The sequence below is a fragment of the Schistocerca americana genome, chromosome 5 (assembly GCF_021461395.2).
Source record: "Schistocerca americana isolate TAMUIC-IGC-003095 chromosome 5, iqSchAmer2.1, whole genome shotgun sequence".
NCBI classification, from domain to species: Eukaryota; Metazoa; Arthropoda; class Insecta; order Orthoptera; family Acrididae; genus Schistocerca; species Schistocerca americana.
Genome location: NC_060123.1, coordinates 490856007 through 490874189, shown reverse-complemented (window position 1 = coordinate 490874189; position 18183 = coordinate 490856007). Strand labels below are relative to the sequence as shown.

Sequence of the window (18183 nt, the reverse complement as noted above, 5' to 3'; positions counted from 1 at the left end):
ACTCAATGACAGTTCTCTGCTTGGAAAACACCTCCGTTACAAACACTATTTTGAAGGCTACTTATAGCGCGGCATTTATCGAAACGTCATGAAACTGTAAGGGCTGAAGCAGCAGTATTCCACGATATCCCACAGCAAATTCAGCATTTTCTTTTTTTTCAAACTAAATTGGCAGAGGAAAGGATGTGTTGCATTGCTTCTTGAAAGCCCGTCGCATATTTGAAAGTCTGGAATGAATTTAAGCAAACAGATGCACAAAAATTCTTACTCGTTTCTTCGTACATATTAGTTGCCTGGTTATTTTGATAATCTCACCAGATGCAAACCCCCTTAGGATAGGCGAAGTATTACCTTGTTTTACTTCCTCAGTACCAATGTTTGGCCTCTGTTGACAACAAGTTTCCACATAGCTACACACATTTGACTGAAAGTATCACAAATACAAATCCTGAATTAATTAAATTGGTGATTTATTGTAATATATTAAACGATATTCTTTCAGTGCAGCACCCTTCTGCAAACTTTTATACTCAATTAACTGTAAAAGATTGATTATATAGCGGTATGAGTTGCGTTACGTTAACAGTTCTTACGATTAACACTAGAATTAAAATAATGTTCGTGTTTGCCGTTGTCCTATCCTAAGAGTTATCAAGTTTGCCTGCCAGTCCGTTTCTGCCGTCAATGAAGTTAATCAAGCGTTTCTTAAACACGCTCCTAGCGAGAGTACTTCGCTGAGAAGCTCCATCCAATAATAAAAAGGCAGATGTCCACTCATGCTGCTTAATTTTTGACAGTGTTTTACGTTATCAGTGTCCTATTTCTGAACATCATGCAGCCTTGTTTCGCTCTATTACCTGTTATCATTTCAATATTATTCTTACGACATTGCCTGCCAACAAACGTGGAGCACCCAGAACACACGGTCTGATGTCAATGTAATATCGTGTACGTATGCACCATCGGCGGGTATGTAAGCTATTAGAGTTGCAGTTCTCTGTGACAAGTAGAAGGCCACCACAGTTCGTTAGCGTTTATGTCTTTAGTGTTGTCACCGTGCCTGGTAGGACATATAAGGGGTGTGAACAGCGTCAGATATTGAGTAATCACTGTGAAGGATACGGAGATGCCACATACTCGTATGAGCCAGCGTCATCAGCACCTAACAGCGTTTGAAAATGGCGTCGTTGTTGGTTTCCATTTGGCCAGTTGGTCGAATCGTGTAAGATTTAAATTTGTGATGCTTTGCATGTGACAGTGGCCCGATGTTGGACTGCATGGCAACGTAAACGGATATACACCCATGAGCGGGATATATACCTTCCTTTCTTCACATACAAACGGAAAATTGATGCTGTTGAATTTCTCTCTAATGCAGTCTGAAAGCATTCATTTTCGAAAAATACTGGAATTCAACATTTTTAAAAGAATTTGATCTCGAAGAAAATTATTTTTTTCGATAACTTTTGAATATTTTCTCAAATACGAGGAATGTTCGATAAGTAATGCAACACTATTGTTTCTTGGCCAGTTTCGGTTGAAGAGATGCGAAATTTATTTTGGGACGTAATGGAATATTATCGCTTCAGCCCCTATAGTTTCATGAAGTTCCGAAAATGTGGCGGCGTTATAAGTAGCCTCCAAAATGGCGTCTGTAACAGAGGTGCGTTCCAAGAAGAAAACCGTCATTGAGTTTCTTTTGAGGGAAAACCAGAGCATCGCAGATATTCATAAACACTTTTAGAATGTCTACGGAGCCGTGGCAGCGAACGAAAGCGCGGTGAGTCTTCGGGCGAGACGTCTGTGAACATAACTACAAGGGGGCGCAAACCTGTCCGATCTCCCGCGTGCCTACCTGCCAGACACATCTGTGACTCCTGCAATGTTGGAAAGTGCGGACACGCTCATTCGAGGTGATCTACGGATCATAATCAAACACATCGCTGTTGATAGTGCTGACACATTCGTCCACCGGTTGGGGTACTCAAAGCTATGCGTCCGGTGGGCTCCTGGCCAAACAGAACAATACACAGAGCGACGGAACAACATCTGTGCGAAATTGCTTCCACGTTACGAGCCTGGCCGTGACAATTTTTTTCGAATATCGTCACAGGCGATGCAACATGGGTTCATTACTTCGAACCAGAAACAAAACGGCAGTCCATGGAGTGGCGCCACACCTCTTCTCCTCCAAAGAAAAAGTTCGAAGCCGCACCCTCAGTCGGTAAAAAGATGATGCAACGATCAACCCTGAAGTGTACTGTTCTACCCTCAGAAAACTGGAGAAACGATGCGTGTTGGTCGACACAAAAATGCAAACGGATTTCTCCTTTTCCTCCTTTCTCCTCTCCTCACACAAGTCTGTACACCGAAAAGCAGCTCACAAATCTTCATTCGACTGTTCTTCCTCATCCACACTGATGCCTGAATCTCACACCTTCCGACTTCCATATGTTTGGCTTAATGATGTATGTATTCTGCGGGAAGCAGTACGTGGATGACGGGGAGTATTGATAGAGCAAGATTTTGGCTCCGACATCGATCAGTAGAACGGAGCCATGCGGGCGTACAGTCTCTCCCAGTAAGGTGGCGTACAGCTGTCGCACTGAGCGGAGATTATGTTGAAAAATAGGGTTTTTAGCCAAAAGAATATGGAATGATATTGTGTACTGGAATAATAAAAATCAAATGGCTCTGAGCACTATGGGACTTAACATCCGAGGTCATCGGTCCCCTCGAACTTAGAACTACTTCAACCTAACTAATCTAAGGACATTACACACATCCATGCCCGAGGCAGGATTCGAACCTGCGACCGTAGCAGCAGCGCGGTTCCGGACTGAAGCGCCTAGAAACGCTCGGCCACCGCGGACGGCTGGAATAATGAATAAAACCAATCTACTTTCAGAAAAAGGGTGTTTCATTAGTTACTGAACACCATTTGTATATTGCTATGTTCTTGTACCAGTGGTTACTGTACTTCTCAGAGGGTAAGCAGGTAAGTGAGATATGTCGGACAAGTTAGACTCGTTGGCCGTTACAATCGACAACATTTTCATCTATTTATTGGTCGTCGTTACAGCACTGTGTTAGACAAATCATCTCGCTAATAGCGTCTGTCATACGTTTTCGATTACCAGTTTTAAACTACTGAAAGCATCTTAACGTCGCTCTGCCAAAATCAATATTTTTACCCTCTGTTACGCTGAGCAGCCGCTATTTGTGAACGTTGTTGTACTCATTCCTTAATATTCGACCATTTTCTTCATGTGTTCCTTTATATGCTCTGTCTACATGTTTCCATAATAATAGTATTTGAAAGCATTTTTGTGAAGCATGTACATGATTTCTTGAGCGTGAGGCTTGCCTACTTTTATGTGAATAAGCCTGCAAGTTCTGTTTTGTTTCACGAAGCGCTCTAAGAATCAGTTAACGTGCTAATTATTCCGTTTTTTTACCTTACCTGTTTCAATAACAAGGGGTGCCCGTAAATAATACGAAGATAAATTGTTTGAAAGTTTCTGTTCACCTACTAACTCAACAAACTTGCTAAATCAGCTTTCTCTGTTGCAGGGGGCGGTACCAGTTCGCCTCGAACGTGGCGCTTCCGCAAGGGCCACGCGGACAAGGACAAGGACAAAGACAAGGACAAGACAGGTGCCGCTGCCGAAAATGCCGACAAGCCCGTGGTCGTCACCAAGTACTTCATCTCGCAGGTAAGTGCCTGCACAGAAACCACCTCGATACGTAGCGAATTTCTTGATATGGATGTTGCAGTATTTTTCCCTCCAAATATCGTGCTCATCTCGTACGACTGATATAATTTACCCTGCAAATGCACGTTATCTGAGAGATCCGGATCTATCAATGAAATAACAAATTCCAACATATTTTCGGAAGTCTGTTGGTTACAAAATCAGCATTGTTCCTGAGTCAGTAATGTTCTATAGCTCCACAGGAGTAAAAAACATTCACCCGGAATCTTAATATTAGGCTGCGTGCGTGTATCAATAGTTTATACATTTGATGTAATACTTAATTATGTTTAAAGTTCCACTTCACCTAAACCACGTGTCTTCAGTAAACGAGTATCTGCCATGTAAGATCAAAGGTATTACTGATGATTTCAATTAATAGCTGTCTTATTTATTTGGATCGGTTTGCTAAAGATAACAGAATTGTTCCGTTTGTACTGATAATGTGAAACAAGTATGTGAAGTGAAATAAATGATTAATTTAAAGATTTCATCAGTTGCTTTGTAGAATAAGCAGTACTGAGGGACATGGAATATGTTTTGAAGAAATCGTTATGGATATATGGTCACATCTTTCTCTAGGACTAAACAGTAGGTATAAAAGAAAGGCATGCATTTCGACTGCAGTGCTCCTCTTTGGTGCAACGTGATGTGTCTTCCCGGTACTTCGTGTTTTGCTTCGGTTGTCATGTGACAGCTTCCGGGCCGTTACTGGACTGCCCAAAGTCAAGAGCCCACTTGGAGGGTGGCTATACAGCTAGGGAAACACAGCTAATTGTAAGTATTATAACACATTGTGCTCGTTCCGTCGTCTCCGAGACTCCCGTCTGCTTGCCAGAAATTCACCGATGCAACAGTGAAAATAAGAGAGGAAATTTTGGGTGTTAGATAAGCCAACTACACTAACAGTGACGATGTCTGCAAGCTGCCGAAGTCCTGTTAAAATCGCACTTCCGCTTCTTGTGAGGCAGCCATAACAACAGACTGATCTGTTCGTTGCACATTAAGACATTAATAGCATTGTTTGTCTCATAACGGTTTAGCGAGGAGCCCACCCCTCGTCTCTATTGGTTCTGTGTAGATCTCTAATTAGCTGAAGGCTGGGCTGGGTGACGTCGTCTTTTATGCGATGATGCCAAAGTATTACAAGACAGGCTACAGTACCGTGTCCTGTGGATGTGCTTGGGTGCAATGAAAACATTGCTCGTCAGTTCCTTCTCGACTATAGCTCACGAAATGCTCACGCATATTAGTAGAAAAATGTTAACAGGTTTGTAACATAGGAACTAGTATACGCAAACCGGCCAGTTTCCATGAATTCCGTACATTAGCAAAAGGAAGAGCCATGAAAGTATCAGTCATCTTTTCCCAGCATGAAAAATATCGTAGGTTATGCAAGATGTAGAAAGTCATAAGTAATGCCAGTATATGAGAGTACCGATTTTCCATGACGGAAATAATTCCAGTGACTTTTTTGATTTTGGACGTCGCTAAAATTTACGTCCTGGACTGTTTAGAAACACTATGGATAGCTTCAGTTCACATCTACACAGATCGATCAAAACTAACTGATATATTTGTTTACCACTAATCACTGACAGAAAAAGCGCCAGTTTTCCTTTCGGAAAATACTTTTGTCTTGCAGGTCATGAAGTACTACCAAAATCTGTCTTTCAACACTTGCTTAATACTCTCCGGCTCTTAGAAGTTCTCTGGAATCTGTGTGTGGTGACCAGTGCTGCAAAAGGACAAATAATTACGTCTTGAAAATCTGTAAAATCCATTACGAATGTGCTAAGCGAGACCACAGTCTCGTGTTCATTTTGGTAATAGCAGACTCTAGGAGGATACATGCGAAGGATTATTACTGAACTCTATTGAATTTAACTGCTTCACAAGAGGAAGAGCGATGTTAGTTATCTAATGCAGCGATGTTGAGTTCTGACCGCTTTCGGCCTTTTAATTACGGACCATCTGGATGACGGCGCCATCGCTTCAAGTGCAGCTTGCAGAATGCAGTTGCTAGGGTCCTGGTTGTTATATCGAATTTGAACAGAGGTCACCATGCAACTCATCTGATGTTACAGTTTAGGCTCGAATACGCATGACATCACCGGCCAGAACTAGCAAGTGAGCATGTGCACCAACCTTGATTCGCCTGCTCCAACGGTGATACAGAGCTACGACAAAACTTGTGACGTGTTGTTGTATTCAGTCTAAACTGTGCGGCTCTCTTCTCCTTGTTGAAACTTGTTATGATCTTTTGGTCCTACAATTGAAACTAAGTTCCCAAATAAATATAAAACTATTAGCTTTTTTTTTTTTAACAAACACAAAAATCGTGCTTCACATAAAATTCACTGATGTTACAAATTGTTTCAATAACGTAATGATCTCCTGAAATTATATGAATTTCCTCTTGAGTTTATAGCAAACGTTATGTGTTTCGAGTGGACCCCTATCACTTTGAGTAAAATTAGATCTAATTGGGAGTACAGACAGACCACAAGGGAATGGCTGTCTATTAATTCCAAGCACTGAGCTCAATAAACCGGCGGACACCAAGTCCTTGCACCTCGTTGGTGACTGATGGCTGCTCGTTGTAGCGCACAAGCATATTCCTGGTTGGCACAGCAGCTGAAACCGGCTTACTGAGGCAGTACGGTGTGCTAAAATCTGCAATAGTGGATGGATATGTCACAGTCTACTTGCTGGCGCGGATCATAGTGGTAGGAAGTAGTGCCGTGCTAGCTATGCCATCAAGCGGTGACAGGGGCACCACATGTAGGCGAAAGGAGCGCCACAGTTTTAGCAGTAACTGTCAGAGTTGTACATAAAAACCACCTGGTGTTATTATTGTCGTCCTCCCCGGATGTTGGAGGGTGGCTGTGAAAGATACGTCACCTGCAGGTCAGTACTTCAGCCACCCGCAAACTTGCATGTTATGTTGGTAGACTACGTGTACAGATACTGCAAAACCTAATCCACCTCAAGGTACTTGATGCAGTTAAGCCATTGCCTTAGACTATAACCCTCACCCCCCCCCCCCTTTCACCTCACACAATCACGTCAGTTCCAGTAACATACTGGTTTGCTGCCGGGTGACGTCGTTGACCACCGCCGATATTTCGACAGGAACAGACCCTGCCATTCTCAAGGCACAACTGCAAGGAGGAAGCAATGTGCAAGGGAACTTAATACCTAGGTTCACAGAGGAGAAACAAGGAAGATACCACACACAGAACAAGTAACCGCAGAGTCAACATACAACCAAAGAAAACCAACATCAGAAATATCGATAGTGACTATTAATCAACAGGTGAGGTAGCACTAATTTCGTCCCTCTGTTTTTTGATGAGAGACAGAGCCGGATTCCAAGCAGCATTTAAACGAAATCCACCATCTTTGTTTGTTAGGTTGCTTGATAGTTTGATTTCAACAGCTTCCTTAATAACACCATCCCAATAGCTGGACGTGCAAGCCAGAATCTCCGTGTTGTTGTATTCCATAGGATGACCGGTGTCAAGGCAATGTTCTGCAATATCGGATTTGCTCGGCTGTTGTAAGCGTGTGTGACGCTTATGTTCAATACACCGGTCTTCCACAGTTCTGATTGTCTGACCAATATATGATATGCCACAACTGCAAGGAATACGATAGACACCAGCCCTTACGCAAACCAAGATCATCTTTTACGGACGCCAACGGGGCCTTAATCTTAGAAGATGGTCGAAAAACACATTTCACATCATATTTCCGCAAAATACGCCAATCCTGATGGAAATGCTTCCTGCGTAAGGCAAAAAGGCCGTAGAATTTGGTGCCACTTTGTTGCTATCGTCACTCACCCGTTGCACAGACGGCTGATAGCGCAACCCAAGTTTGATCTGCCTCTCACTATAACCATTCTGACGAAAGGTGACTTCGAGATGTGATAGCTCAGCTGCCAAACTTTCTGGGTCTGAGATAGCGTGGGCCCTGTGAACCAAGGTACGAAGCACTCCTTCACGCTGAGCTGGATGGTGACAACTATCAGCTCGCAGATACAAGTCAGTGTGAGTAGGCTTCCTACAAACAGAATGTCCCAACGTAGGTCCCTTGCACATTGCTTCCTCCTTACAGTAGTGCCTTGAGAATGGCAGGGTGTGCACCTGTCGAAATATCGGCTGTGGTCGACGACGTCACCCGGCAGCAAACCCGTAAGTATCCTTTCTTTTAGCCACATTGTGACATACAACTCGTTCTCCTCAAAGTGAGGCCGTTACCTTACCCTACCCATCTAATCTTCAGCATTCTTCTGTAGCACCACATTTCAAAACCTCCTGACCACCTCCTGTCATCACTATTTATCGTCTCCGTTTCGCTTACACACAAGACTACACTTCAAACAAATACTTTCAAAAAACATTTTATGGCGATTATATTTTTGTTTGTTGGAAAAAAATTACTCTTTTCTAGGACAGCTTTTCTTGTCAGTGTTAGTTTGGATTTTTATACGCTTTTTACTTCGTCCATGATCAGTTTCCTTAGCTGTCCGAACAGCAAAACTCCTCTACAACTTCTATTGTCTTATTACCTAACCTCTTATTATAAGCACCTTGTGATGTAATTCTGTTACACTTTGTAACCTTTATTTCACTTTTGTTGTTGTTCATCATAAACCTGTTGTCAAGATATTACACAGAACTATTAAGTCTTCTGTCAGCCTATCCAGAACGTTTTAGGGGCAATGGATCACTTATTCAGTATGTCAGGCTAGTTGTGGGGTTGAAATTTTCATGGTGCTGATTACTGCAGCCACAGCACGATGCATTGAATGCTTTACACTGCCCTCTGTTAGCGTCCTATAAAATATGGTGTTTCTGCGCCATTCCTTTAGAGATATGTATTTTCACCATGTGCTTATTTTCTAAGTCTTCTGAACAACTCCAGTCAACATTCATTTGCGATATAAGAGCAGCAGTATTTTCAGTTATGAGACTTTACAGCCCACTGAAAAGAACCTGTTGATGAGCTCTAGCTAGCACAGTAACGGGATGACGGAAATTATAGGATATCAGTGCTATGGGGCGTAAATTGCTTTCTCTGTATCACCTGAAGTCTTTTTAATTAAATTTGTTTTGTTGCGCGTTTAGTTACAAATTTCTAGTTAAAGCATTTACGTAGAACATCATAATTTCCGTAGAACACCAATGCCATAGCTAAAAGATTGGGAGGAACTGGGCAAAGGATACCATTACAAAGGAGAGTGTAACTCAGGGCCTAAAACGAATTAGGCGGTGTTATCCAATTATGGTGACGTGGGTTGCACTGCTAGTATTATGATATTATCAATAGTCCAGATGTTTTTCAATTCACCCTTTAAGAACACATAACCTTCGTCCTATTATGCATCCCATCCCGGAAGTACGTCTGCTAGTTGCGTGGAATCGATCCCGGAAATTCCGCTTCTACATTCAATTAGACTAATGAACGTTAGACATTTCCTCGAGGAAGCAGTGGAACGCAATCATTGTGCATCAACGTAACATACAATAGCAGGAAAACGTTGGCAGAGACTAACAACTTGCAAACGTTACCTTCTATTTTAATCTTATGATGGTCTTTAGAGACAAATATTCACCTGTGGCGTCAGAAAACCTCCCTGCAGTTTCATTTTTAAAAATCTGCTGTCAAGATTATACCCAAAAAATGCAAGTTTATGAGTTTCAGTATTTATCTAGTATATTGTGTCCCAATTTATTTCTCAAGTTGTTTGCCAAACACATGGTCTGCTATTGTATAGGATGAGAACAAGAAAATATTCTATTAAGATTTCTACCGGTCGAAGAAGTTACTTAAATCCATTCAATCCACGTGTCACATGCGCTACACATGGAATGATTTTGATCCATCACTTTATCGTACCATCCACAATTTTTTAAAAAAGAAAAAAGCTCAGCGGCAACACCAGTTTTGTAAGATATATGCTCCACGGAAAAAGCCATTGTTCATAAACAACACCCTGCTCGTTAATTTGGAATTATTACTTTTCCAGCGAATTGCGTCATCTGATAATCATATCATTACTTTGACGACTCTTTCTATTCACCTCATAGACATCATATACTATTCAGAAAATGTAGTTAAACGTAGCATGAAGAAAATTTTTCCTACATTGCTGCAACGTTCCGAATGAGAAGAATGCGGAGTGTTTCGAGAACGATAGTAAATATTTGATAGTGTTGTAGTGTAATGGACGATTCTTGTTACTCACCGGTCTAGTAAATCCTACTTCCAGCTTTCGATAGTACTCCATTCCTTTTTCTTTTTGACATCCGTCTCACCTCACTTCTTTCATCTCATGACTACTCATACTCTTGGGTTTGCTCTCTTTCTTGTCTACCTCATCTTCCACGCCCTTTGCTGTCACAGGCATTGCTGTAAATTCACCTGCTTCTATAATTATATTATTCACTCCATCGTACAAAAATGTAAATCGTGGTTATTACTATGGTAGGAGCTGCTTTTTCTATATTTGTGGTCTATACAAAAATGAAAGCTGGTGTAACATATTTTGTTGTACTATACGTGCCACAATTAATGTACATATGAAATATCAGAAATGCATGATAAGATTTGAGAGAGGCCGTGGATAATCAAATGTGAGATTGTCATAAAGCAGCGAGCTGGAACTGTTTGATTGTCACAGATAGAATGTACATTATGAACATCGTTACTGGTGCGTGAGTAATGTAGTGATGATATAATACAGTATGAAATACAGGAAGGTTGACATAACACGAATGAGATCGTCGTTGGTATTCACTGCATCTTCCTGAAATGCAATGTTTTACGAACTCTGCCGTGGCCGGATTAAGCAGACCCTATACGAGGGAGATTATTATTCGTCATTTGGTTTTTCAGTTCTTGCAGTAGCCGCATTTGCGGACAAAATTCAGGGCCGCCTGCTATGGAAAGAATTGTTTGCATTACAGGCAATTATATTTATCAACTTTGTTCACTTTTTGTCTGCTGTGAATTTCGTTTACTACGTTTTGTTTTTAGCGCACGAACCTTACAACAGTGATGCACGCAAGAACATATATGCATATGTGACCAAACAAGAACAAGTCGTATGACGTGCCTGATTTCAAATACTTCCACCTGAAATAGTATTCCTCATCGATATTATGGAAAATGTAATTTAAGGACTTTATTTATCGTGCGGTTTTTAAGCACAATATTATATACAATACAAACAACAACACGTGTAATTTACGAACAGCCTTCTAAATTTTAATATAATCGGTTGCCTTTAAAATTTTAATGTAATCAATTGCCTTACACATTAGTCTCTTCCTGTGGGTTCCCTGTAATTAAGAGACACGGCCTCAAATTTATAAATGCAATTTCCTTTGCATTTAAATGATTTGATATAATTAAATAAATGCATTATGTCCTGAAATATACAGTAGTCCTCTTAAGTATTTTCATGTACCGCTTCACCCACTTTTTTTCTTTCCAAGAGGACAGATTGTAGTTCTTGAATCATTCAGACTCTCAGACTTTACAACGAAGATCTTAATTTGCTGCCATCAGGAAATCATCGAAGAACCACGATAGGCGCTGTAAATGTGTAAGAAGAACACAGAGAAAGCGAAGCCTTGTTTCTGACTATTCGTGCGATCGAGTGAGTACGATAACGGTATGAAGCCCAAAAACAAATGAGACAAGCTCTAATTACCTCAGAAGCATTGATAAAATAATAGGAATGCTATCTGAAGAGGCCTTTTATTCCCATTTAGCATGAAGAGCCCGACTGTATTACATGATATTCATTTGCAAACATGCTGCAGTGTTTCGTACAACAAACTTATAAAACTGTGCCTTTAGTGAGCTCCAGAACACCAGCTCGCGATTTTGCGCCGCATCAGCTGAGAGAAGCATTACTTTCACAATTACTGCTGATCGAAATCTGAGATATCATTCGAGTAATAGTGTAATTTTTGTGGAGCTGACATGTAGGAATGTACAAGGTCAACCGACTTGAGAACTAATAACTTTGTACCATGAAATATTGCAGAATATATGTGAAAAACATAAAACACAAAGGATTTTGTAGTACCAATGCCTTCAGTCTTGTAGTTTCCGCGTTCACACCTTGCATTCTGCCTTTAGTTCTTGCGGCCGGATGGTACAGGCATTCAGAATTTATTTAAACTGCTGTAGCGCAGGAATCAGTGTCGAATATTGCTGAGATCTTCAGGAATTGTTAACAATAGAACTTCATTACGGTTACAACGTTTAAAATGGCTTTTAAGTGCGGTGAACTTCGAAGAAATATTCGAAACAAAATCTTAGACCGCAGTTTCTTCCTTTGAGTTCCCTGCAGTTCGGCAATTTCCTTTGCCTTCAAATAGGTTGATAATCAGTAAATAAATGCGTTGTGCCCTGAAATATGTAGTAGTCGTCTAAATATTTTCAAATACCACTTCACACACTTTTTTTCTGTCTACGAGGACAGTTTGCAGTTCCTGAATCTTCCGGACTCTCAAACTTCCCCCCAAAGTTCTTACTGATGCTTCATCGCAAATGCCCTACACTGAGTCGACGAAGTATTGTACGTTTTGAATATAATAAGCGTCTGTCGTTAACATTTCCTGAAGATTTCAACAATTTTTGACGAATAATTCCCATGCTGGTGCAATTTAAATGAAATTCTGTGTTCCTGTGCCAGCCGGCAGCATAGTCTACTAAGCGCGGCCAAGAGAAGTCGCAGCAGGTTGTGAGCATGTCAGCTAGCGCCGACGCAACATTATCGTGCTGGTAATAGCTGAGCTGATGATGTTCGCTACGACGTCACTACTCGTGTTGCGCATGCGCACTGTGCACTGTCCTCGCACTGTTTCTGACAAGGGAACCTCCCCATCGCACCCCCCTCAGATTTAGTTATAAGTTGGCATAGTGGATAGGCCTTGAAAAACTGAACACCGATCAGTCGAGAAAACAGGAAGAAGTTGTGTGGAACTATGAAAAAATAAGCAAAATATACAAACTGAATAGTCCATGTGCAAGATAGGCAATACTAAGGACATTGTGAGCTCAGGGGCGCCGTGGTCCCGTGGCTAGCGTGAGCAGCTGTGGAACTAGAGGTCTTTAGTTCGAATCTTCCCTCGACTGAAAATTTTACTTTCTTTATTTTCGCAAAGTTATGATCTGTCCGTTCGTTCATTGACTTCTCTGTTCACTGTAATAAGTTTAGTGTCTGTGTTTTGCGACCGCACCGCAAAACCGTGCGATTAGTAGACGAAAGGACGTGCCTCTCCAATGGGAACCGAAAACATTTGATCGCAAAGTCATAGGTCAACCGATTCCTCCACAGGAAAACACGTCTGATATATTCTATACGACACTGGTGACAGCATGTGCGTCACATGACAGGAATATGTTGTCGACCCACCTAACTAGTACACTTGGCGAATGGGTAAAAAGATTATTCTACCTTGCCCGATTTAGGTTTTCTTGTGGATGTGATAAACACTCCCAAAAAGTAATGAAAACATAAGAGTTTGTCACATAAACTGAAAATAAAAAGTTAAACTTTTCACTCAAGGGAAGATTTGAACCGAGGACCTCTCGTGCTGCGGCTGGTCACGCTAACCACGGGACCACGGCGCTCCTGAACTCACATTGTCCTTCATATTGCCTATCTTGCGCACGGACTACTCAGTTTGTACATTTTGCTTATTTTTTCATAGTTCCACACAACTTCTTCCTGTTTTCTCGATCGATCTGTGTTCAGTTTTTCAAGGCCTATCCACTGTGCCAACTTATAACTAAATCTGAGGGGGATGCGATGGGGAGGTTCCCTTGTGAGAGTAAACATCTCGTGGTGCTACCGCAGTAACGCCAGTGGGCTACACGCCAGACGAAAACTGCTGACCTGAAGGGTTAACACAGAGTTACAGAGACCTATGCTCTCAACACTGTTAAGTAAAAGACCGTGAAAGGGAAGCTACTTCGGATCTGTCGGCAGCAGGGCTCGGTTAATAAGAATGTAAATATCATACTTCTTGGATCCCTGACAGAAAAAAGCGTAAAAAATACCCTTTTGTAGCAGCGAAGCGAAAGTGGAAGTTCCTGGGATGTTGTCCGCTTTTCCGCTTTCCCACCGCGTACAGGATCAGCACCGGCGGCGACGTCTCACCCCTGACCTATAGCGGCCGCAATTTTGTGTGCGGGCTTTGTGCTACATAATTGTCAGCTAAAGACGAGGGCATGCTGAAGATCTCGAGCCCAGGACACGGCAGGGCTGTGAACTGCATAGTGGTACGGCTGATTTCGCCAGAGGAGCAGTGGCGTGTTATTACAACGAGACACTCAACATTTGGCAACATACCTTGCAAACAAAGCACTGAGTGTGGAGCGTCGTGTGCTAAGCAAAACGGAAGAATGATTACTACACATACTCAAACTGACGCTGCCAGCAACATTTCCTTAGTCGACGAGGCTACTAATAATTCAATATACGATGTATATATGAACTAAAATAAGCTACTTTTCAAAAATAAGATATTGATTAAAACAACGCCAATCATTATTACACTACTGGCCATTAAAATTGCAACACCAAGAAGAAATGCAGATCATAAACGGGTATTCATTGGACAAATATATTATACTAGAACTGACGTGTGATTACATTTTCACGCAGTTTGGGTGCATAGATCCGGAGAAATCAGTACACAGAACAATCACCTCTGGCCTTCATACGCCTGGGCATTGAGTCAAACAGAACTTGGATGGCGTCTACACGTACAGTTGCCCATGCAGCTTCAACACGATACCACAGTTCATCAAGAGTAGTGACTGGCGTATTGTGACGAGCCAGTTGCTCGACCACCATTGACCAGACGTTTTCAGTTGCTGAGATATGTGGAAAATGTGCTGGCCAGGGCAGCAGTCGAGCATTTTCTGTATCCAGAAAGGCCCGTACAGGACCTGCAACATGCGGTCGTGCATTATCCTGCTGAAATGTAGAGTTTCGCAGGGATCGAATCATGGGTAGAGCCACGGGTCGTAACTCATCTGGAATGTAACGCCCACTGTTCAAAAGCCGTCAATTCGAACAAGAGGTGAGCGGGACGTGTAACCAATGGCACCCCGTACCATCACGTCGTGTGATGCGATAGTATGGCGATGACGAATACACGCTTCCAATGTGCGTTCACCGCGATGTCACCAAACACGGATGCGACCATCATGATGCTGTACACAGAACCAGGATTCATCCGAAAAAATGACGTTTTGCCATTCGTGCACCCAGGTTCGTCAAATGGCTGGCTCTGAGCACTATGGGACTCAACTGCTGTGGTCACCAGTCCCCTAGAACTTAGAACTAATTAAACCTAACTAACCTAAGGACATCACACACACCCATGCCCGATGCAGGATTCGAACCTGCGACCGTAGCAGCAGCGCGGCTCCGGACTGGAGCGCCTAGAGCCGCACGACCACCGCGGCCGGCCCAGGTTCGTCGTTGAGTACACCATCGCAAGGGCTCGTGTCTGCGATGCAGCGTCAAGGGTAACCGCAGCCATGCATGGTCTCCGAGCAGATAGTCCATGCTGCTGCAAACGTCGTGCAGATGGCTGTTGTCTTGCAAACGTCCCCATCTGCTGACTCAGGGATCGAGACGTGGCTGCACGATCCGTTACAGCCATGCGGATAAGATGCCTGTCATCTCGACTGCTAGTGATACGAGGCCGTTGGGATCCAGCACGGCGATCCGTATTACCCTCCTGAACCCACCGATTCCATATTCTGCTAACAGTCATTGGATCTCGACCAACGCGAACAGCAATGTCGTGATAGGATAAACCGCAATCGCGATAGGCTAGAATCCAACCTTTATCAAAGTTGGAAACGTGATGGTACGCGTTTCTCCTCCTTACACGAGGCATCACAACAACGTTTCACCAGACAACGCCTTCGGACAAAACAACATAGCATCGTACTTCTTAATAACATTGGCACTTCTATTACGTATTTAATAGCCAATAATAGGCTCTCGACTCTCAATAAGAATGTCCTTTCTGGATGGGAATACACGTAACATACGAGTGAAGGTTGTGACACATGGACGACGACCTATGAAAGTTTGGATGTGGCCGTGATTGGTGCACGGATGGCCAAAGCGACCGGGCGCGTAAAGCGTAAAATCCGGGGTCGAGTCCTGGTTCGGCTAAATCTCCATTGTAGCCATTCCAATACACAGCCGGCCATGTTTCATACTCGCAGTTGCGAATACATCTCCTAACCTTCTTTATGTTTGGTTTTTTTCTCACTCAATACACATCAGAAATCATGCTCCACATCCTTTCAGTTCCTTGTTTCTATTTTCGTTGCTACCAAAGTCCAATATCTACTTTCCCCGTTGTAAATTTAGAATGCTAGATTTCTTTCCCGATCGCGAGCGCGCGCGCGCGCGCGCGCCGCGCGTGTGTGTGTGTGTGTGTGTGAAATTATTCCCGATGATCCCGATTGCCAATTGTAACTCCTTCCAAAAGAATCCACAGTGAGTGTAGACACTTGTTTTCCCTGTACCGCTCCCTTCCCTAAGCGATACTTGTTTCGTCCGCATCCTTAACCCCCATTTAATATCAACGAAGTTAAAATTTATGCGCTGTATTTACTGTTTGTAACTCACTTGATTGCTAGACTTCTTACTTCTGAATTGACGGGAAAGACTTCAATGCTTTCTGTTGGACCACTGCCACTAATAATAATGTGTGCAGCAGTGGAGTAGCAGTAGTATAAGGGCCAGTCATCTGAAAGTGAGACAGATGGAAAAAAGTAAGTAAACTACTTATTGTGATGCCTGAAGCTTTGGACTAGTCGTAAATATGCTTCTCGGGTGGAGCGTCGGATGTCGTTGGGAAGAATATTTCGAATGCACAACAGAACGGTCAGTGGCGCCGACGAAACATTGTGGAATTTTCACAGCAACTTCCGACTCTTCACCCGAGAACCATATTTACAAACTGTTTATTTTTTCTAAAGTAATGCCCTGACTGTTAATACATTTATCCCACTGTGAGACAAGACGGTCAGTGCTTACGGAACCATGATTGTATCAAGGTGGGCCCACGTGTTGCCAAGATTGTTTCGACTACGCTGCAAAAGTTTCTCTGGTTCAAAAATGGTTCAAATGGCTCTCAGCACTATGGGACTTAACATCTGAGGTCATCAGTCCCCCATAAAACTACTTAAACCTAACTAACCTAAGGACATCACACACATCCATGCCCGAGGCAGGATTCGAACCTGCGACTGTAGCGGTCTCGCGGTTCCAGATTATAGCGCCTAGAACCACTCGACCACACCGGCCGGCAAAAGTTTCTCTGGGAAGCCAAACACATCCTCCATACAGTCCCCAGCTCTACCCATGGAATTTCCATGATTTTGGTGCCCTGAGCAACGACATTCGTGGACGTCGATTTGCTTCAGATGAAATGGTGCGCAGTTGGGTACAATCATGATTCCGATGGCAACCCCAAACATGTTTCCGTGAAGGCACTGACAGTCTTGTCTCACGCTGGGATAAATTTATTAACAGTTATGGCAATTACTTTTGAAATAATAAACAGTTTACTTATCTTCCTTCCATCTGGCTCGTTTTTAGTTGACTGTCCCTTACAGTTATGTCGTGTCATGCTCTCATTTAATTTATTTATCTATTTCGAAGTGACTAGTGAAGCAACGTATGGTACGATGCAAGAACTATCTATAACCTGCAGGAGGCATTTCCGTGAGATATTTAGCTTTTGTTACTTATACGAGGTGTTCATAAATTCCCTATACAATCTTCAAGGACTTGTAGAGGGGTATGAATACGTAATATTGGAATACGAACATATATACGACGGTTTCAATTCAGATGTTTAACTCATCCACTTCCGCCTGAGAAACTGAGTTTGGTGTGACGTGATACAATTATTAGGTAACAACTCGCAAGGAAAGATAATGAAACATCAATCTAGCATTCAGGGACATTTGTTTGTATTAACACTTTAACATTACGTGTTTACATTATACAAAAACAAAAAAGAACCCAGCGTAAGCCGGCCGCTGTGGCCGAGTGGTTCTAAGCGCTTCAGTCCGGATCCGCGCTGCTGCTACGGTCGCAGGTTCGAATCCTGCCTCGGGCATGTACGTGTGTGATGTCCTTAGGTTAGTTAGGTTTAAGTAGTTCTAAGCCTAGAGGATTGATGACCTCACAAGTTAAGTACCATAGCGCTTAGAGCCATTTGAATTTGAACCCAGCGTACTGTGCGCACAGAAGAGTACTGATGCATAACAGCAGCGGCTCGATGTGGTGACCACCAACGTTGTTACAGACTTTTACCTAACAAGGGAACCTCCCCATCGCACCCCCCTCAGATTT

General features: G+C 42.7%; 1 protein-coding gene across 1 annotated transcript in view; it reads left to right on the top strand.

Moving 5' to 3' along the window:
* The window catches only part of LOC124615911 (high affinity cAMP-specific and IBMX-insensitive 3',5'-cyclic phosphodiesterase 8A), a 1662866-nt gene that overhangs the window by 823795 nt on the left and 820888 nt on the right, over positions 1-18183 (top strand). The window contains exon 3 of the mRNA XM_047144089.1: positions 3574-3716. Coding sequence (XP_047000045.1) covers positions 3574-3716 — 143 coding nt within the window. The remainder of the gene's footprint in view (positions 1-3573; positions 3717-18183) is intronic.